Source organism: Sceloporus occidentalis, unplaced genomic scaffold (assembly GCF_023333645.1).
Source record: "Sceloporus occidentalis isolate IW3139 unplaced genomic scaffold, rSceOcc1.0.p SCAF_5, whole genome shotgun sequence".
In the NCBI taxonomy this organism is placed as follows: domain Eukaryota; kingdom Metazoa; phylum Chordata; class Lepidosauria; order Squamata; family Phrynosomatidae; genus Sceloporus; species Sceloporus occidentalis.
Window position 1 is genome coordinate 114489056 of NW_028316985.1, and position 22918 is coordinate 114511973.

Below are 22918 nucleotides of genomic sequence, written 5' to 3' on the forward strand. Positions count from 1 at the left end.
GTGGATGCTTGAATCCGTATATAAAAAAACGTGTATAAGAAAGGCCGACTGTATTTCCTGTAGTTTTCTGTTGATATTGTTGTTGGTGATTTAAGGGAACATTAGCATTTATGTTAAGTTTATGGCCTGGTTTTTAACCTGAATTAAAGGTATTTGTACCTTTGCACATGCCAGGCAGTCCTCTGCAGTGTTAAAGGAATATAGAGTTAGTGAGTATAAAGTCAGTGTGAGAAATGTGCTCTGAAAATGGAAAAATCTGGAAAACACTAACATATGGGTTTGTATGCAGAAGACTCTTGACTATATTGAGGGCTAGACTGCTAATGCTACATTGCATTTGCATAGTTCCCCCACCCCACTTTTACTAATGTTGTTCCTTGGTTACTATTTGTACCCTTCTTATTTGCACCCTTCTCTCTGTTTGCACCAGACATACCAAACACAATCTCTCTCTTAGTGTGTCATTTTCAATTGTGGATGAGTGTGATCTGCCTATTATACGCTTAGCTGTACAGATTTAGAGCTCTGTGAAGTACGAGGTGTCCTATTCTTTCACTGATGCAGGGAAACAAAGCAAGGCACGAATAGGCTTTGTGGGGCTCTGGGATGCCCTCGTATCCATTATAGGTTAATGGATGCATGCAAGTTAACGTCAGATCTGCTTAAAATGAATGTGCAGAGGCATGCATATATTCCTCATTGGAATGGGGCCATAGTTCAGTTGTCGGACACATGCTTTGCATATAGAAGGTCCCAGGTTTAATCCCTGGAATCTCCAGTTAAAAAGGATCAGGTATCAACTAATGGGAAGGATGTCTGTCTGAAACCGTGCAAACACCTTGCAAATTAAATCCAGCACTTGGGAAATTTCCCTTTTTGGTTTGTAACTCCCACAACTCCCAGCCAGGCTAGCTATGCTGGTGGGGAGTTTCTGGGAACTGCAGTCCAAAGAATGACTAATCTGCTGCTTACTTTGTTTTTATTGTATACTGATTAGTATTATTTTAGAGATATTTTAATCATGTAATGTTGTTTTACATTGGATGACGCTTGGCAGGTTTTTATTCTTTTTGTTATTACTGTTTTATTTGACCCTTACTCTGGAGCTTATCACAGACATTTTTCTCTCTGTTCTGGACATGGGCAGGGAACACGCGTGGCTGAGAGAAAATGGAGTTTATTGCATGCTAAACTGTTGGCAAGGTGTCCCCATGCCACCACCAACCCTAACCTGTCCCCTAGATTCCAGCGGAGCAAGAAAGTTTTCCAGCTGATCAAAATTCATGCGTCTCAGCCCGGCTTGGTGATGGGTTAGGGTTGGCGATGGCATGGGGACACCTTGCCGACAGCTTAGCATGCAGTAAACTCTGTTTTCACTCGGCCATGTGCGTTCCCTGCCCATGCCCAGAACGGAGACAAATGTGTGTGCGATAAGTTCCTATGTAAAGCACTGTGCAAACTTTATAGCACTCAATAAATAAATAAATAAATAAATAAATAATATTCTAGTTTCTGAATCAATGGGCTGGTTAGACAGTCTGGACAGGTTTAACACAGCTTCTGATGCAAACCCTCCATCTCACTGAAGTCAGCGGCCAATTGTGTTCTTGTACTGATTATCATCAATCAATATGGAACCCATAATAGTTATGATGGATGCCCAAAGGTGCACTGCAGAGCACTACCCACTATTCTGTAAAGTTATTTGCAATTATGCATTTCAAGAGCAACTGTCATCTACACAGTAAGTTCATATCCTGACATGTTTTGAAAACATGGCTGTATATGTTGTTTGCCTAAAATTTCTCTCTCCTCCCCCCTCTCTCTCCCAGGCCCAAATTCCATGTCAGATCTGTGAAAAGAAAAAAATGTACAAGGAAGGAATTTCATATAACTTCTCTTATTCTCCTGATTTTTTTTTGTAGGTCTTGTGAGTCATATGAGGGAAAAGACATTAAAGTGTAATCAGAATCACTTGACATCTTATTTATGCACTTTAAAAAAAAGCTTTTTAAGATTTAAAGCTGCTTTCTTTTCTCCAACATTTAATAGCAGCCATAAAGTCTAGAAACTTGCTTTTATTTAAAGGCCACAAGCTAGCCAGCCTTCCTGACTGCCTCCTTGCCTTGCTTGTTAGATGTTCTTTGGATCCTCCACTGCTACTGAGTGGACAGACACCTCATGCTAACAGTAGGGTGAAGCACCTGCTCCGTGTATTGAACCATATGTGACTCACACACCTTTAGAAGTTATGTGGGTGAGGAGCTAGGAAAGTTTATTTTTCCTGTTGTGGCACAGTGACTTTTGAATCCTTTCCCCTCAGGAAGGCTAGTTTGCCTCTGAGCCTGATGCCTTGCAATTTTTTTATTTTATTTTATTTTATTTGTTGCACCTTCTTAGTTGCTGTGTTTTAAAGCATGACATTAATTTACACCTAGCTCATACTGCTGCTTGATTTTTATTTGTATATCTTGTGAGTTTTTTAAAAAAACAAAAGCTGTGTTTTAAGTTATAAATGAACTATTCATCTGCTTCATACAGCAGGATAGTGGTTTTTTTAAAAAAAAACCAACAACAACAACACACACAAAACCCCACACCATAGAATACAACAGAACATTCATATTGGCTGAGTCTAAACACTGCTTCAGCCGTCATAGTTTCACACAGTGCCCTATCTTTAAACTATAAAATAAACTATAAAATAGTCTGACTTTAAACTATAAAATAGTCAGGTAAGTCAGATGTCTGACAGCATTTGATTTGTGTAAATCAATGAATTTGGAAAACACAACAATCCTGTTTGTTTCTAAGTCATAACGTATAATTTGTTCAGCTCTACCCTCCACCCCTCTGAGATCTGCATGGTGTCTTCCTATTTCAGTGTGGCAGTGGTGGGGAGCGACACACAGACTCCAGTTTAGACATTATAAACATGGATGGACACACTTCCTCCTTCCAAAAATGAGCAAATGCTTTCTTCTTTCTGCCTACCTACTTTAACTATACAGAGTGAACTCTGAGAGCTAAATTACTTGATAAGTTAAAGGCACACTATGCAGCTGAGACTTCCCTTCCTGTCTTTACTCATGTGTGAGTATGATCCACAGCAGGACACCCTCTCTTTCCCCGTTAACTCATTTTCCTAGATTTGCCTGCTTCTATTGCCTGGTTGCTAAAAAAGAAAAAATGATGCCAGTGAAGCTAAGAAAGTGAAAGAAGGAGGAGGCTGGGAGGTACTATTTGCTCCATATTAGAAGACAAACCACAATGGTTTCTTATAGATCACATACAGTGTTTGCGGTAATGATGATTTATGTACAAACATTGGTGGTTTCTCTGTTCCAAATTTTCACTATTTAGCCAATGTGTGGAACAGCTGTGGAGACCAAAAGAGGGTTTACTTGTTAATGTGAAATAATAGCATATCTCATCTACTTCTTAATTTTTATTTTTACTTTGATCAGATGACTTACTTTTTGCCAATACTTCTCTGTGGTCTGACATTGTGGTAAATACAACCAAATGCTTAAAGCTATGAACATGGCAGTCCACAAAACACGTCTTCCCGTTCACTCCTATTGAAGTAACTAGAAAAATTACTGGACATACAACTTGGAAGCTACATTCCTGAGCAAGAGGCCTATGGATTTTAGCCTCCAAGTCTTTAGAATAATCTCTGCAGCTATTTTAGTTTTGCTCTAGCAGTCTTAACGAAAGAGTTTTTGCTTCAGACCCCCATGCATATGTTTTGACTATTTTTCTCTAAGCAGAGCAGTATGAAAACTATTTAGTGCAAATAAACAACTAAATGGATGCTTTGTCCACCACAATCCCTGCATCCTTTTAAAGATAAATGATCTCTTTATGGCTGTGTTTCACATAATGCACCCCTAATACACTGCGGGAAATAAATGCCCCTCTTTGCTCGCTATCCATCACACATAAAACCAAATAATCACATCAAGGAGCAAGCCAGGGTCTCATTAAGTTTTGGCATTGCCCAGCTGGTTGGCTTCTGAAATATTGTGGAAAAGGAAAAAATTCACCTGGGGATAGCATCTGTTTCATTATTTGTAACCTTTTGCTTCCCCTCTTTTTAACTGTAAGCTGTTTTGACACCTGGGGCTTGTTAGCCTAATGCAGTGGATCATGTCAAGCTTCAGTAATATGAACTGATGCGTGCTGAAAACAATTGTGTAATATGGCTTTGTTTTGTGGTCATGAAACAACCGCTTTTGGCAGTAATCTGCCAATTTACATACGAGTGTGTATTCTATTGCCTATACTCCCACACCCACCTGCATGTAATAATAATAATAATAATAATAATAATAATAATAGGTTTTATTTATATACCGCCCAATCACTGGGAATCTGAGCGGTTTACAACAGAGGGGATAATAGATGGTTCCCTGCCCTCTGGCTTACAATCTAAAAAGACACAACACAAAGGAGAAGGGAATGGTGAGGGGGGAAGGGGATCAGGTCCAGCATTCTTCTCTCCCTCTGAGGCCTGGACCAAGGCAGATGGACTGGAGGGAGGGCTCTTTTTCTTAATCGAGGCCAGGCTCTATGGCGTTGGGCATGTCCTTTCACTCCTTCCCAGGCCAGAAGATGACAGTTGGGAGGGGAGGGCTCTTCCTTTTCAGGCCCAATGGCCTGAAGAGTTTATATGTATGTTGTACATGTGTAGATGTTTATACATGTAAATATAAGTATATGCTTGTACATACATAAGTTGGGGGAGACCATGTAGATTTGGTTTTTCTGGGATTTGTTCTTTATGATAATCACTGGTTTTTCAAAAACATGTTTAGTCATTTAAATAGGGTATACAGTTTGCAAAAAATAACTTAAATATATAGCAAGATCTCTGGAGCTTTATTTGGCTTAACCACTAGGGGAAAACAGTTATTATAGAAGCCTGGGTCCAGATAGCTCCAAGTTACCCTGTCATCAACAGTCCTGCTCAGGTCCTGCAAACTGGGGGTTGTGATTACCTTGATTGAGTGTATCCACCTGTAATGCAGTCTTCCTCTTTTCCTACTGCCTTCCTAGAGTAATTTCATCTAATGTATCCAAAGTACAATAGCCCAAGCTTAATCATTTTGGCTTTTAGGGAAAGATCTCCCAGACTCATTTGTTAGTCTTTTGGATGGCCCGTGGTATTCAAAGAACCTACCTCCTTCACCACATTTCAAATGATTCGATTCCTTTCTTGTCACCATTCTTCACTGTTTAGCTTTCACAACTATACACAGAGATCAGAATTACTATGACGTAGATAAGTCTGACTGGTATTCAGTGATGTACCTTTGCACTTAGGATCATATGTTGTATAGTTCCCACTACCACCCCAGATGTATACTCTGGCCCTTCAGATAGCTATAATGATGGAAGCAGTTGTGAAACAGTATACTTGTTTCTACCACCACCCTGGTGTTCTGGCTAACTGTGATGGATGTACAGGGAATGACGGGAAATACATTTTTCTTGGGGTTTTCTGCTTGTCCTTCATACTAACAGTGTAACAGGGTGAACTAGAAGACTGAGAGAGGAGCTGCCTTGAGAAAAAAGTGGGGTATAATTGAAGTGACTGGCCCATCTTCATTTTGTTTTTGATAAAGCTTTGCTGCTTCTCTCACACCCAAAGTAAGGACAGTGTGTTGGTTAGATCTGTACGTTGGCAACAGTAACCTGTGTGTGTGTTAGAGGGGGGGCAATGCAGACACAAATGGGATGAAGGGAATCCAAGGTCTCTTTTCCTGCTTTAATTTGAGCCAAGACTAAGGAGAGGTCCATGGGTTAAAAAGGATTTTTTTTTGCCTCCAACAGTAATATCTAAGCCCATGTTGAGATAGCCACTACTAATTTCCCATTTATTCTAGTTGGGCTTTTAAAAGAGCCTCAGATAGGCTCTTGGAAATTGAAAGGAGAAGGCAGAGTGGCAGAACTACAGATACTGTCCTTCTCTTGTTTAGGTAAGAAGAGTAATTATGCTCAGTTTTGTCTTTCCGTGCCAATTTCTTGATTTTAGTCATGATGTCACACAAAAAGCAAACTCTTCCTGTTTTTCTAGGCTTATCAAAGACTTGGCAATAAACACAGGCATGAATAGAGCATGAGATACGATTGTTTGATCCTGTGCATTTTTTAAGGAAAGACAGTTCTTGCTGGATTGTCAAGTTGAAGTCTCCTGTTTTTCCCTCCTCATTGATGCAAATTATTGAATCATGTTCAGCTCTGCCTCTACCCCAATTCCTGTACCCCAAAAATAGCAGCCTGTATTGGCGAGTAGAATAAGGTGCATTGGTGTTAGAGCAGAGAGTGTAACTTGCTGTGTGCCAGTATTTGAAGTTGAAGATGAGGATGGAATGGGTGGTGGTGGTAGACATTGGAAGAGAGAAGTTGAATGACAGCTAGTTAAGTCACTAGTACTTACGTCACATTCTAATTGGGTTGCAAGATGGGATGTGAAGCATTTATTGGGGCATAGTGGGGCATTTACACATTAAATTAAGGAACTTAACCTTGTTGGAAGTAAATGTGGTAGTCCTGCCCCTTAACCAACACATAATGCAGCTCCAGAGAGGTGCTGTTGCACTAGACATTTCTTATCCAACAGATAAAAGGGGCTTGATGAGGTTTTCAAGTGGCAATAACTTTGCTTTGAAAAGGTATCCTTCTACCTGCTATCATAGGATTCCCATAGAGAGTTATAATTATGATGTCATATTTGTGTAAAATGGTGAATCTGCTTGTGGGAGGATTTGCTTCTCCAACCTGGCTCACTCCTACACTTTAATTAAAAAAACAACAAAGTGCATTTTAAAAACGACAACAATAACAAGATTTGTTCAGAAATAGGCCTTCCTGTTGTGTGTTTGTTAGTAACACTTTGTATTATGTTATTACCGTATATACTCGACTATAAGTCGACCTCATGTATAAGTCGAGGGCAAGTTTTGGGGCCAAAATTATGGATTTTGCTATGACCCATGGATAAGTTGAGGGTAAAACTTAGGGGCATTTAGCAAAGGATCTAAAGGATGAAGCAAAGGAAAACAATGTCAAAGAACTTGCAAAATTCCAGCAGACATAATTATTTGTGCTTACTTTTAAAGCTGGATAGATGACAGAATAGAGGGGGTCAGTGCTTCCAGGACAGATTATACTCTTGCTTTTCACCAGAGGATGAATCCTTCTTTTAAATAAGAATTAAGATACAGTACTTACATTGACCCATGGATAAGTCGACTCAAGTTTTTTGGGTCAATTTTTTGACCTAAATTTCTAGACTTAAACATGAGTATATACCGTATATAAGTAATTTGGATATAGATAGCCCTTTGTATATTGAATCAACATAAAAACTCCAAAACGGAACCTCTTTTAGTTCCTTGTGCAGCCTAAATGCCAAACAGCCCCCTGTGGCATACAATAAGTTCTCATAGTGCAAGATCCTGATTTATTAGTTGCATAAAATTCAGAAACATCAACATAATGGAGATTTTACATAATAAAAGGCATAAAGACAGTTCTGCAGATGACAGTCCGTTGGTGGTGACAGCTTGGGCTTTTACCAGTTGATGTCAATAAATAATTAGAATTACTTAAGCTGTATTCTTTCATAAAATAGGTCTGGAGAGAACCTTTAATGTTAGCCATTAAGTCAGAAGCTGAAAATAGATCTGTAGTAAAAGGCCAAGGCTCTTATTCAAGAACAGGCACAGATGTTGGACTGGGTTGACTTACCATACAACAGCATGGAGGTCTCCAGATGTGTTTCCCTATATTTTCCATTATCCTCAGCCAACTTGGTCATTGCAATCATTTTTGGTCAAGACAAAAAAGCCAAAACAAAACACACCCTAATTTGGTATTTCTCCTCCTTTTTTTTACAGCAAGTAACTGGAAGATCTTTTGGTGATAAAGATTTTCGGTCGGGGCTGGAAAATGGTGTTCTGCTGTGTGAGTAAGTAATGTTACATGCTGACTTACTTTTTGTTTCACTTTGAGAAGTGAAGTGAACATAATGAACTGTCTGTAGCTTTGGAGATAAAATTTATGGAGGATCCACAGTACCATTTGTTAAAAAGGGTTTGGTTTGTTGACCTGGCCCTAGAAATGTTTCGCCAGCTATCTAGATGAAAAGACTATGGTAGAACCTTCTGCTATTGTACTGTTGTAGAGACCTTATGCTAGGAGCCAACTAACCTCAAGCCAAAGAAAACCTCTTGTGTGGAGCACCTCAAACTTAAATTATATTAGCCAAAACAAACAACTTAGGCTCATCATCAAGATGTTTTACATGTTTTTAAATTGGGTGTTCACGGTCTGTTCTCAAAGCATTCCCAACATATGCATGAACATCTGGTGGGAACTCTTCCATTCCTTATGTAATATATACTTTGTATAGTTCACAAGGGAAACTCTTAAATATTATCCAGTATTATTTAATATGTAGGCGTCTCTTTTTGCTAGCAGGAATCAGCTGTAGTATCCCCAGATTTATCCAGGGTACTTTGCTTTTAGTTTTCACAATTCTCTCTGGAATCACTTTCCTGAGTTCTGTACTGTCACATCAAATTAAGAAAAAATACATGAGGTGGATCCAAATAGGAACTGGTTTAATTTTCAATAGGAATGTCAAGAATATTTGCATATTCTTGTACTTACCTACAACGGGAAAGGGTGTCTCAGCACATCCAGAGACGCCACTGAGAAATTGGTCAGTAACTGATTTGTTGGGGTTTTTTACATTTCAGGATTTGTTTTGTGAAAAATTAATTTGCATGCAATACTATACTTTTGCACAGAATGGTGTCTCCTAACCTAAAATGCTGTTTCCAACACAGAAAAAAATGGTTTCCTGTACAATACCAAAACTTTACTTGATTTTGCTCAAACAAATTTGTTACCAAGTATGAAAAAGCACTGAAAAGTTCACATAAATATCTTGTACTTTTGCCCAATGTGAGGGGAAAAATAATTTCAAATTATTCAGTTTTGAGGGTGGGGGAGAAATAAAAAATTGTATTCTTAATTCTCAGGATTTTCACTGAGGTCCTGTTGGGTGAAGTAAAAAATCTGGGAGGGAGACATTTTTGACAAGAATTAAAGTATGTTTGTTGCTTTACTAACTGAACTCTTTAGGGCAGGTGGCATGTTCCTAACCCTGGGACTACTCTGGGTAAGACTGCCCTCTCATTCATTGACATGTCAGAAAACTGGTGCAAGGGTGTAGCGATGGAGGAGGGGACAAAATGAAGGCATTACTTTCCCCATAAGAAACCTTTCCTAAATGAAATTTTCCTTTCGTCCTTAAATTTCTAGCATAACAGTAACTGAAAAAGAAAGGGCAGGCAACATACCACAGTTCTATATATGAACAATTTTCATTGTCTCACTTTTTGTAATCCTGGAAATTGGAGAATGAAGGAGAATTTTGTGGAGTCGAAGGCTTTCATGGCAGGCATCCATAGTTTTTTGGGCTATGTGGCCATGTTCTAGCACATGGCCACGTTACCCAAAAAACCCACAAAAAACTAAGGAGAATTTTGTTGGTGGGCAGAAATTTTATTAAGGGACAATGTCCTTATTCTGCCCACCATTGTAGCTACACTCTTGTAGTGTGCTCTGTGATGTTGTTGCTTATATCTGCAGCAAAACTTTCCACAGGCCTCCTGGGCACACTTTCTTAAATGGCCCTTAAAACAATGTTATATTACTGTGGCAGCATTTCCATGGAATTCCAGGAAATAGGTCGGAGGCTGCAATGAGACTTGTTTTAGATAAAAGCAACTTTCTTTTTTCAAATGTAAGGTGTAGTCATAAACTCACCTCACAAAATTCTAAGAAATGTACTTGCCCTAGAACTATGTGCAATTTGGTTTGCCTTTTGCCCAGTCCCACCACAGCTAGCCTGTTCCCTTTAGGTGAAGTGTAAGATGCTGTTCTATTTTCAGAGTTAAAGAAAAGATTAATCTGCAGCTTTTGCAAGTTGAATCAGAGTAGGTGTCATCATTCTCATTGGTGAAGGCAGGCAAGTATCTTGGATCATTACTAAATTGAGTACTGCTTTTAGTATTGAGTAACTTTAACTTTTCCTCTCATCCTCATGCTTCCAGCATTCTATCCCTCCTTTTTTATGACTGGAGGAAAAAAAAACCCATGTGTGTATTTATGCAATTAAAATTTTGTCCAACACTTCATTGGTTCTTTGAATGGGGAATGTGAGGCCCCCAATTACAGTTTCATGACCCCCAAATCCCCCTTCCAGTAGCCCAAAAGCCTGTGAAACAACCAGTCTAAAACAATTGGTGTGATTTTTGGCAGATATTCTCCCTGAAAACCATGCCAAATTGTCTGAAGTCATGTGCAAATGCAAAGGTTTACCTTCCACCACTTGAATCCCACCCATGCTATTTCTTTGGGCAGAAATGGTAACTGGAAGTGACTTGATGTCTGTATGCATGAGTGCAATCTGCAGGGAAGTTTTAAAGAAGGGGGATTGGAAAAAATGTAGCAGCAAGAACAGTGGGTTTTCCCTTATAGCAGCTAAAGGAGTAGCAGAGTTTTTAAAAGTAAGAGAAACTCTTCACTGCAAAGTAATGTACATTATATTGAAAATAACAGATGCATGTGCTTAATTTTGGGGTTGCTTCACTTTTGTGCCAGTGTTTGTTTGCATCATATATTTGCTTTCTGTTTAGTTATTAGAAAAGAATCTCTTTGCATCCTGCTGATCTGAGGTGATAGTGCTTTGTTTGCACCATGCTGAGTGAGCAGAAGTGATATCATGTTTGCAGCTGGTCTATGTGTGGGAGGTATATAGATAGGGCTTTGCAACCAGATGAATATGGTAGTACAGTGGTACCCCGGGATACGAATTGACCGCGTTACGAAATTTCCGGGATACGAAAAAGTTACATTGGAAAAAACTGTTCCGGGTTACGAAAGATTTTTCGGGTTACGAAATTCATTTCGGCGCGAAATTCAAATGTGAAGCGCGGCTAGCGGCTTTCCAGCGCCTTTTCGGGTTGCGAAATGTATCGGGTTACGAACGGCGCCGCGGAACGAATTAAATTCGTAACCCGAGGTAGCACTGTATTATATGGTAGTATTATGTGGCATTTTGAGGCAGAAGTTTTGTTTCAGGTTTCTCAAACTAGTTGAACTCTGGTTTCATACACCTGCAGCTTGCTTCTGTTTAGCATCTCTAACACTTTAAGGAAAAGGCCAACAAATGATTGTGTTATGAATTCTAGTCTGGTATATAATACATGAGTACGTAATACACATATACCAAGATACCAATGGCCATGCTGGCTAGGTAGTGTAGTCCAAGAATACTGTCCAAGATTCTGAAATTGAAGATTGCACACATGTAACATTTTACAAGTCCTTTTAAAGTACTTGAAAATGGTCCCTGGGAAAATAGTATGAGTAGTACTGTTAATACAGTGTTGGCTAAGTTAAGGTGTGCCTAGATTTGCAAGTGTGAAAACTATTTTGACAGGCTGTTCATTTTGGATGTTTTTTTAAAAACACTTTTGTCTTTCACAGCATTACTAGCTTCAATTGATAACACAGCTGTGCTTCAGCTTGAACCTCTTTTATTTTTTAAGGAATGATTTCATGGCTTCTGGCACAGTAAGTTGGATTTACTTCTCCTGCATACAGAAATTTTAGCAGGAGCGGTACTTTTGCGCCAGATTGGAAAGATGCAGTTCCCATTATGTTGCAGTTAGTTTTCCTTGTGTTAGTGTTTCTGTAGAAAAGATCACAGTTACCCTAGTTCTTCCTGCTTTTCTCCCATGCTGCAATTTTGCCTCAATTTCCCCCCTCTTTTAATACTGGGAATTAAACTCCAACAACTTCTGCATCCTAGTGTAGTTGCTTGTGCAGTGGTACATCGTGAATTTCTCTGTTCAAGATGCAGATTACTGGTTGTCTCTGGTGGGATTTAGGAAGTGCATGATGTCATGAAATCATAACATTATAAAGGGGAAGATCATTACATGAGGAGAATTTTTGTTGGCAGCTTCATATTTCCTCTATTGTGGTGGTCCACTGTGTAGTACATGAGACAGACTACTTGGTTTGGACTTGGGAGCTTCAGATATATGAAGCTTACTACAAAGTTTGGGGAAGTAGCTATTCCGATCTCTTTCACAGGTGTGTTATGTCCTGAATCTAATACTAGTAAGCCTGCAGCAGCTTCAGGGTGGTTTTAGAGTCATTTTCTATATCTGTTTCAGGTACCTGGACCAAAGTGAACTATACTGAATAAAGTTTGATACCAAACAAGCAAACTTGTTCCATTTGGTCAGTGCAACAGAATTTTGTCTAGTATTGTGGGAGTCTATCCAAACTGTTTTGTGTCAGCTTTTCCTGTCTGTTTCAAGGCAATTGACTGAGCCTACTGACAAATGTTCAAACAGCTGTTTGCAGTTGGTAACAGTTACTTTTAAAGCAGCAACTCTGTATTAATGTGAAGCAGTCTCTTTAAAAACAGTATTTAATAAGTGACCAAAACAATCCTTTAGTTGGACTTTTAAAATGAGCATTGAGAGAGTTTGAATGGAAACAAACAAAAACAAATAGCCAAGTTAGAGTCTAGTGTGATCTTTACATCCACTTTGTAAAGGATGAAGTCTTCTCTCTTCCTTTGCTCGGAAATATACATTAGAAAGGTTTCTTGCTGTAAACCAGGGATGGTAGCCAAAGCTTGGCAACCTGTCATATACTTCACTAGACTTTGAATTCCCGTTTATTTCCTTGCTATATAAACTCCCTTTCCTAGGGCTAAAGAAGCCCAGGGGAAGGATCTGGCAAAACTGGTGGCCACATCCTCTAGAGCAGGGTTAGGAAAATTGTGGTCTGTGGGCTGTGTGTGGCTAAATTTCACTTTTATGGCCCCTGAAGCCTCCCCCAAGAATACCCCAAATTGTTCCAATCCTCCAGTTTTATTTAAATGGCAAAATTAGCACAATTTGTGGGCAATTTTTACCCCTAACCACAGACAAAACCTTCCAGATACATGAGCACATTTGAAAATACCTCAACCCCCCAGCACCACATAACCCAAACCTCTGCCAAAGACCTCTCTTTTCCTCTGCAGACCCTCTCAAAATGCCCACATGAAGTGATGTGAATACAAGTTAGGGATAGGTCTCAAGACTATCCTTTTGAGGTCAAATGTGGCCTGTGTACTGCTCTTTCCACTGAGCTAGACCAAAGAGAAGAACTTTGGCATCACGGGGAAATGACTCCACTTTAAAAACATGCTACTTCAAAAATTAAACACTTTAACTGTCTGTTATAAAAGAAAAATATAACATTGAGATATGTTTTTTTATCCAGCAGTCTAATCAATTGATTTTACAGATAACTGCACTGTGGAAAAGGACTGAAGCTCAGCAGTAGTGACCATCATTTGCCTGCAAAAAGTACCAGATTCAGTACTGAGCTAGATGGACTCTATATTTATCTCATTATATTTCCTGTATAGTGGTTATATTTCTTTTATAGTGATATTAGTGTGTGTGTGTGTGTATTTATATATGCACCTTCAAGTTGCCTCTCGACTAATGGTGACCCCATGAATTTCATGAGGCTTTCTTAGGCAAGAAATTACCAGAGGTGGTTTTGCCAGTTCCTTCCTGTGAAATACAACCTATAGCATCTGGTATTTGTTGGTATTCTCCCATTCAAGTATTAACTAGCACTGACCCTACTTAGTTCCAAGATCAGATAAGATTGGGTGCCTTTAAGGTATCTGGGCCCCAGTTAACCTGTACATTAATATTTCATCTTTGATGTTCCAAATACTGCTACAAAGAAGCAGGTATGAACACAGGTTTCTCCCCCATGTGCCATTTCCTATACAATTATATATGGGAGCAGCAGCTGAGATTGGAGCCCTTTCACCCCACACAATTACAACATTGTCATTCCATTTGAACTTCCCTGACTGGATCCTATGAAATCTTGGCATTTGTAGTTTAGTAGGACAGTGGATCTCTCTGGAAGAGAATTCTATATACTTTTCTCTAAGCTGCAAACTCCAGGATTTCATAAGAAACAGCCATAACAGTTAGAGTAGAATCATAGTACTAAAACTGTGTGGTGTGAAAGGCCCATGGTTTCAGAGTTGATGAGAATAAAGTTGTAGTACTGATGATTTGGATATAATACATGGTTGCTGGCTTTGGAGTATTCTGTGCCATTTGTGTTGAATTTAGTTTGCGGTTGAGTATATCTGGTGTGCTTTGTTGCTGCTTAAGATTAATAATAACTCTGCAAAAATAATCACACAACTCCTAGCAAGTAAGGTACTTGTTTTTATCAGATACTTAACTTCTCTTGCTAATGCATAAATAGCTTGTCCTTACACACCCACACTGTGTTTTCTTTTCTTCCTATGATGAATATGAGTGACCCAAGCCACAAAGTGACAAAAGACCAGCAATTTCCTGAGGTTCACAATACTGTATATTCTAATGCCAGACCATTATCGGCTTCGTGGATTTGGCTTGCGTCTAGCTTGGAAGGAGACGTTGAGTCTCATTAAGGACAGAGATCTAAGTTCAGGCAAGGACATTGGAAGCAGTTTTGTTTCAGGCCAAAGTTATAACCTGCTAAGTTGTATTGTTCAAAATATAATGAGAAATGAATATTATAGTTTGGCATGGAGTCCATGAGCAAAGCAACATGAAGCCTCTGCATCAAGTGAAAGTTATGCAAAGTTGCCGCCAGAACAACCTTCAAAAACTGGAGAAAATATAGCTAGAGTGAAGGAACAGAGGAGAAAATACCTTTTCCCTAATAAGGCTGGGATCCAAAGAGCTACTCTGGGCACACACAAGGGGATGCCTACTGGAATGTGTGACTTCTCTTGCCATATTGCAAACTGTCATTCAGATTCCCCTTAATTTCTAAAGTTCCTTGCCATGTGGCATAGTGGGCCACTATTCAACAAACACCGTCCCAAAGTGACCTCTGTTGTGCAGTTCTTGTGCATTCAGGCCTAAGACTGCAATCTTATGAATGTTACTTAATGGGGAAATTGACTGAATTTAATGGCACTTGTTTCCACTCCCCCATCATGGGATGGGGATTACCTTCTCAGATTCCCTTCTGTTGAAAAGTAAGTCTGTAACCCTTGTAGAAGCTGAGACATCAGATAAATAGTATGCAATCAAATGTGCTTATTTGTTTTCTAAGCAACTAGCCTAGAAAGAACTTCCTGATTCATCTTAAAGTCAATGTTTTGAGCTTCCTAAGTGATTCCTGATCTTTTAAAAAAAGTAAAGAACTTGATGTAGCTGTGATTAGATGTCTCCCTCACTTCTTCAAATTTTGCAGTAAACATTAGAATTAATTATCTAGTCTAAGGACTTTATCACACCGCCTCCGGTGCCTGACTTACCTCTTCCAAATTTGAGGCTGATTTAATCTCACAGACATTTTAAAATTGCTTCCCGTTGCCTCCAGTGTTGAATTTGGGCCCTGTAACTTGCTTCGGAAGCTTTGGAATTGGAAAAAATATCTGCCGAAGCAAGTTACGGGGCCTGAATTCAATATTGGAGACAATGGGAAGCCGTTTTGAGGAAAATGTCTGTGTGATAAAATCAGCCCAACTTCCAAATTTGGCTCAAATTCAGAAGAGGTACGTCGGGCACCGGAGATGGTGCAATAAAGTCCTAAGTCATATCTTCTTGAACCATGCGGATTTCTCTCCCTTCCCATAATTTTAAATATATATTTTTTAAAAATACTCTGATTCATGAAGATATGGCAAGAGGCAGGGCTGGGGCAGAGAAAGACTGTGGTTTATGTCAGACTTGCCAAGTAACCCAAATATTCATTTTGGTGTGAGACAGGTGCTATGTGACAACCCTTCAATTGTTATCTGGGTGCCTGAGCTTTTGTAGAACAATACATGGGTGAAGCTGTGAAGTCAATTTTATCAGCAGTGCAAATTATTGACAGGTGTGCAAATACATAGAACTGAAGCAACTTTATTTTTCCAGATGCCATTTTTAAGGTCTGATTATACAGACTTCATTACTTCAATATTAATATATCCCCACCCCCTTCGTAGCATTTAATATACAGTGTGCCCGTGCCAGAAAGAGTAATAGCACACACGCCGCTGCGGACATGAGCCCCATTGTCTTTAATGGGGCTTGAGCATATGCAGAATTTTCCTTACACAGGAGGGTCCGGAACGGATCTCCCGTATAAGGGAAGGGACCACTGTATTTAATTATATTCTCACTCCCTAGTAACTTTGTAACACCCCTTTGTAACATTTTTCTTAATTTTTGTTTAAATCTGGTGATCTCAGTAACTTACACATTTTCCTGAGCTCTGAGGGTGTAGCCACAGTGTAAAATTAAGGCAGTTTTACAGTACTTTAACTGCCATGACTTATCCTGTGGAATACTGGGATTTGTAGTTTGATTAGATATTCTGCCTGGTCTGTCAAAGAGGTGTGGTGTCTTACCAAACTATGGCGCTTTCCAGACCACCCAAAGGGCGGTCTGCCAGTGCCCTCATTTGCTGCACGGAGGAGCCGCACCACACGGCTTCTTTTTGCGGCACCATTATGACGCCGCAAAGCGCCAATGGCGCACTTGCGGCGTCATATTGGCGCCAAGACATGTGGACGCTAAGCATCCGCTACATCAAAATGGTGGCGCCCATGTAGAATGGGTGCCGCCATTTTGTACGTGCTTGGCCCCGCCCCTTTCTAACCCTATTATGTGCCAAGCACGTACTTTTGGGCGGTCTAGAAACCGCCTATGAATCCCAAGATTCTGTAGGCCAGAGGTATGACAGTTAAAGTACTGTCAAACTGCTTTAATTCTGCTATATCCTGAGCTGTCCTAATATGGATTTTGATATATTTCTTATGCCCTTTCTATCTTTTTATTTTGTGTTGTGAATGTTCCCTGGATATTTTGTTGTTGGTCAGAAGAGCTTAAGAACAGACTACCAGCTGAGTTTATAAGATCACCACCTCCTTCCTTAAAGCCATTATGTGAGAAGAGGGGAAACACAGAAATAATGGAGGTCTTGGTGGAAAGATATTATCCAGACACAAGGTTTGTTCTTTAAGAAAGCACAGAGGAATAAAGCTCGTATTTCTGAGAGGCTTGGTCTACCTGATCAGGTGTACCACAACCGGTCCTCTAATGTTATCTATCAATGATGCATTTGTACAGTTCAGAATTCAACCAATGCAAACATACTGCTACATTCACTGACTTAAAAAGTAGGTGATAGCAATAGTAAAATAACAAAGTAAAATTAACAGTCCAAGGGTTCTGGGAAATCCCAAATCCTAATCGAGTGTAGTAATTTCTTCTCTCTCTTTGAGTGATAATCCTTGCAGACCCCACTGCTGCTCTCTACTGAGCGCCTTTAGACTAAAATTCCCATATTCCCTGTATAGACTGGGGTTTCTGGGAGTAAGTCCAAGACACCCAGAGGGCCAAAGGTTACTGTACACAGAACAGTAACAAATGTTTCTAAGATGAAGAAACATGGGGAATATGGGAACCTATTTCATGAAGATAAGTGAGGTTCTGAATATGGTGACAAGGGGAGCAATGCCAGAAAATACTCAGGACATTTTTACAGTTGCTATAATGTGCTGTTCCATTGACTTTCCCTCGCTCATCTTTAGTTCAGATAAAGACTCTCGTTCCTGAGAAAGCTTTATTATAGTCCATGATGCTTCTTATGCTCTGTGTTGTCAAATTTCAGGTTCTGAGAATTTTCTTCCATGGTGTATAGGCTTTGAAGGGTCATGGAATGTGATACTATGTGCGCACACACAAGGGAGATACAAAGGTGTGTCTTAGTGCTGCTTGAGATGTATGCAAATCATGAGAATTCAGAAATGTTTCTTTTTTGGACAATTTCCAGAATGCCCAGCCAGCAGGATTTGAGGAGTTGTAGTCAAAAAGGTAACATTCCAAAACTCTGCAAATTATATTCACATACCAGTTCTTTCGGATGGGACAAAGGTTGCGAGGTTGAAGTAATTGTGCTGTACCTCTATGGGATTTTAAAGAATATTCACATGATTCAAATTATGTTTCTCTTATTCTGGACTAATTTTTGGCAGTTCCTGCTTCCAGCTGCATCATTTTATTTGCACCCTCAAGTGGGTTTCGTTTTAACACTGAGAGATATCAGAAGAAAAATTGTATCTTTCTTTTCTTGTCCTTTTAAAGTTTTTTTTAAGTGTTATAGTTATAGTGATGTTGTGCATCAGTGATATGACTCTGTTACACCATAGCACTAAGACTTAAAAAAAAATTCAGGGAGGAAAAAAAATTGCCTTTCAAACCTTAGGACTGCCCCAGTTAAAAATAAAAACTTTGGAAGAGCTCTGGTGGAGATCTAAGAAATTGCTACAACTAGCCCCTAAAAAGAATGGAATTAGTTGATGCAGAGAAGACAAAAAAACAGCAAACCTTGAGAAGCTATATTTTAAGAACTTGCAATTCTTCAGACCAATCTGGAAGAAGCCACCATTGTATACTTTGTTTCCTGGTCTCTGAAAATTCATTCTGACAGACATTTCCAAACCTTCTTTTCATATAGCTTCAAACATTTATTTCCAACTACACATTTACACTAACTGCTTGACCAACCTGCAGAAAAATCCACAAAAGTGATTAATGCACAGAAATGCTTACTAGCCCAACAAACCCTCATTTGTGGTACCTGGCTAGACATATCCCAACTAGAACTCTTCCCAAGACAGGGTCGGATCAGCTTCTTGTGCCTTGGGGCTAGTTGGCGGTGCAGATCGTGATGTCCAAAATAGGCTTGCACATGTGTGCATTCCAACGGGATTTCATTGGCAATGCTAAAAGAAAATGGGCCCTTATATCTAGCAGCCAGAAACCAGAGCTTGAAAAAGTGACTCTATGGGGTTTCATGTCCCATAATTTTCCAGCATAATCTCTTCAGTGCTCTGGATCTCATCTGATTTTGGAAACTAAGCTGAGCCAGTTCTGTTTAATACCTGAACTGTACATTATCAGGGAATACTGGGGATCTTCAGACAGGGCTAGGAAAGAATCCTGCCTGAAATCTTAGAGAGGCCCTGATGTTAGAATTTACAACACTGAGCTAGATGGATCAAAATGACTCAATATAAGATTGCTTCATGTGTTTCCCAGCCTGTCATGCTGGCTAGGGGGTTTGGGGAGTGATAGTCCAAACCCCCTACTGAATAAACCATAGCATTTCCTTTTCCATTCTGTTCATCTCAAGCCTTCAAAAGAATAGTTACAGAATAGGTCTGTAGCTTATCATGGCCTGCGTAGGGGTGTAATGATATGCTGCCTTCTGACTAGTTGTAATTAGGTTTTCAAAAAAAAAAAATCTGGAATGAAAGAGTAGATTGCACAAAATAAAAGTCATTACAGTCTAATTCAGTATATACAGTTTAGAACATTTATTTGAGACCATATAACCTATATACTCTAAAGGAAATAGATACTCTCTGATCTTGGGAGCTAAGCAGGGTCAGCCCTGATTATACTTGGATGTGGGACTGCCAATGAATACCAGGTACTGTAGGCTATATTTCACAAGGAGGAACTGGCAAAACCACCTCAGAGTAGTTCTTGCCAAAGAAACCCTGTGAAATTCACGAGGTTGCCATAAGGTGACAGGCAACATGAAGGTGCATGCACACACACACACACAATCCAAGCAGGCTTTCCAGCCTGCATTCTGAATATAGCCATATTGCTTTAAGTGGATCAAGCATCTATGTTTATCTTGGTAAACCTAATTCCAGACAGGGGAGTATGTCTTGGAGAATTTGGCAGAGGATGACCAAGCTCCAAACAAGTAGAATTTAAATATCACCATGCCTTGTATAGGGATTCAGAAATAACCAGTCATTGCCACTGGAAATATGAACATATGCCATTTAACCCTTTGGAAGCAAACGGTTTTTGCTCCCAGGAACAGGGAAACATGCATTGCAATTACAGCTAAAATCCCAGGTTTAGTCATTTGCCTCTCCCTACCATAAGGAAGCACATATGTCTAAGACCTCCTAATCTCTCTGGGGCATATAAAATCCTTAGGAAAAATAAGATATTGTTGTGGATGTAGTTCTTTGTGGCTGCATCCAACACTTTGGCTAATAAAAGAGCAGAATTCAGTTTAAATGGGTGTGGGGCAAGCCCTGGCTCCCAAAACCTACTCCACAGAGCAAGAAATTTCCCAAGTGGCAATTTTTGGGTAGCTGCTAGGTCTCTCTGTGGCCTTCTTCCAAAATTAAGTTCATTTGGGAGAGATTCATTGCCAATGACATCCCATAGGCTTTATTGATAAATAGCATTTGCAAAATTCTGTAACATAGACTCCAATTATACATGGAGAAAGAAGTCCCAGAGATGCAAATGTGGTTCAGAAAAGGAAGAGGCACTAGAGACCCCCTTGAAAACATACAATGGCTAATGGAGTGCACCAAGGAATTCCAGGGGAGAAAAAACTGCATGTGCTTTATAGACTTTAGCAAAGCATTTGACTGCATAGACCACAAAAAGCTATGGATGGCTTTTAAAGACATGGGAATGCCACTATATCTGACAGTCCTGGTGGGAATTCTCTACTTAATACAAGAGATAACTGTTAGAACAGAATATGGAGAAACAGAATGGCTCCCAATTGACCAAGGAGTTGGGCAAGGCTGCATTCTATCACTCTATTTGTTCCACCTGTACACAGAAAAGATCATATGAAGAGCAGGTTTAGATTTAGAAGGTGGAGTGAAGATAGGAGAAAGAACATGAACAATGTACAGACTGCCTGAAAAGGGTGGCGTGCTGGCAGCCTAATTTCCTCCGGAGGGAAGCCGCAACCGCCAAACCACGCGGCTTCCCTCCAGAGGAAAAAGAACCTGAGAAAATCGGGTTCTTTTTATGCCACCATTGTTATGTTGCGAATGCTCCAGTGGCGTACTTGTGACATAACTAGTGTGGTGCGATGGCAGCGCTTGTATACATGGGGCACCGCCATTGTAGCGCCGCTAGTCCATGCTAGGGTTAGGGACCATGCGGTTGCTGCGTGGTCCCTAACCCTAGTTGCGCCACCGCCATACTATAAAGGGCCCATCTGTCCTGAGTCTAAGATATGTGGATGACACCATACAGCTAGTAAAAATATCACATACTTGGAATAATTACAAAGGAAGATCAAAAAAGAAAGTGCAAGGGCAGGCTTAACTACTGACTTAACTGCTGAATAAATAAAACAAAAATAATAGCTGTGGAGGATCCAAATAAATTCAATCTAGACAATGAGGAAATAAAGATTTCCTATATCTTGGATCAAACATTAGTAAGAATGGAGCCTGAATTTCAATTTCAAAAGAAATCAAAAGAAGACTAAGAATGGGAAGGACAGCTATGAAGGAACTAGAAAAGATTCTAAAGAGTAAGACTCTACAACTGAGCACTAAAGTTACAATTGTTCAAGGCATTGTTCCCATCATCATGTACAAGATGTGAGAGGTGGACAGTGAAGAAAGCAGAAAAGAGGAAAATCACATTTGGGATGTGGTGCTAGAGAAGAGTGCTGAGGTTACTGTGGAAAGACAAAAAGACAAACAAATGGGCCCTTGAACAGATCAAGTTTGAAATTTCCCTGGCAACCAAGATAATCAAATTGAGGCTGTCGTACTTTGGCCACATGAGAAGGCACAACTCATTAGAAAAGACAACAATGCTAGGAAAGGTAGAAAGAAAAAAAGACTGCATGCCAGACTGGGAGACTCAATCAGGACATTATCACACAGGGGAAATTGGAAGGTCAGTGCAGAGTGATCCCTGATGCAAACATATGAATTCACGTTTTTGTGTGAGAGGTTATCACACATAATCAAAGTCAATGTTAGCCCTGGCTTTGAGCCCTCCTTTTGTCCCCAACAAAAGACTAGACAAACCTTTGGCTCTGGATGACAACGCCTAGAATCTCCATGCCAGTGGCTAGGGGTTTCTGAGACTTATAGTCCCAAAGTCACTTTTCCAAGTTCTGTCTGGAGCTGTCACACAGCAGTGAGTTTTGTTTGTTCAGTTTGTTTATTCTCCACACATTGTGTTTCCTGTATTTAACAAAACTATTTCACTTGTCTCTGAATACAGTTACAGTTTTCTTTCATGTCCACCTGACATAAATGTTGAAGGATTGTTCATGAAAGGCTCTTTAACTATTACTCTACTGCTTTCAGTGAATAAAGAACACTTTTAAATAGCCAGCCTGCTTTGATATTAATAAGCCAAAGAGAAATTCCAAGTCTATTTTGCTGCTTAAGGCAAAGCTCTTCCCTGTCTTCCTTCTCTTCCTGCTTCCTTATAATTCTTTGTCCACAGTCATGAATAGTGGTGGTCTAACCACATTTTTCATTTCCTCCCAATGCAGCTTGGAGCCTTTCCTCTTACTTCCCCTTCACCCCTTGCTTAACCTTCAGTGAAGCCAATGCAAACATTTTTAAAAGATTTATTTCAAGCAGCTTCGGACATTTGGCATTTGCATTAAGACCTCCAGGTCTTTCTTTTTGTGCCTGAACTGCAGCGGGAAATCCTGAAGTCAAATTTTATAGTTTATGCATCCTTAAAGATCTGAACAAGCCCTGCTCTTTTGTACCCCTTTCTGCAATACTTTCCAATGTGGAAAGTTTAGGCAATGCATGAAAGGGCCTGTGTTTAGCTCTGAAAAGTCTGAATGTAGTTTAGGATTGCTTGGTAAAATTGCCATTATAAGTCTGGAAGATAAATGTATGATATGTTTACATAGTAACTGAATAAGATATAGCACCTTTAAAAGAAAATTACTATGTCATTTATTTAATGCTATACCTCAATAA

The 22918-nt window shown here is 39.7% G+C and overlaps 1 protein-coding gene across 9 annotated transcripts in view; it reads left to right on the plus strand.

Annotated features, from left to right (window-relative positions):
- LIMCH1 (LIM and calponin homology domains 1) overlaps positions 1-22918 on the plus strand; it is a 240122-nt gene that overhangs the window by 84874 nt on the left and 132330 nt on the right. For all 9 annotated transcript variants that reach the window (XM_089525164.1, XM_089525162.1, XM_089525160.1 and 6 more), the window contains exon 2: positions 7908-7978. In XM_089525164.1, the coding sequence (XP_089381290.1) occupies positions 7908-7978 (71 nt within the window). The remainder of the gene's footprint in view (positions 1-7907; positions 7979-22918) is intronic.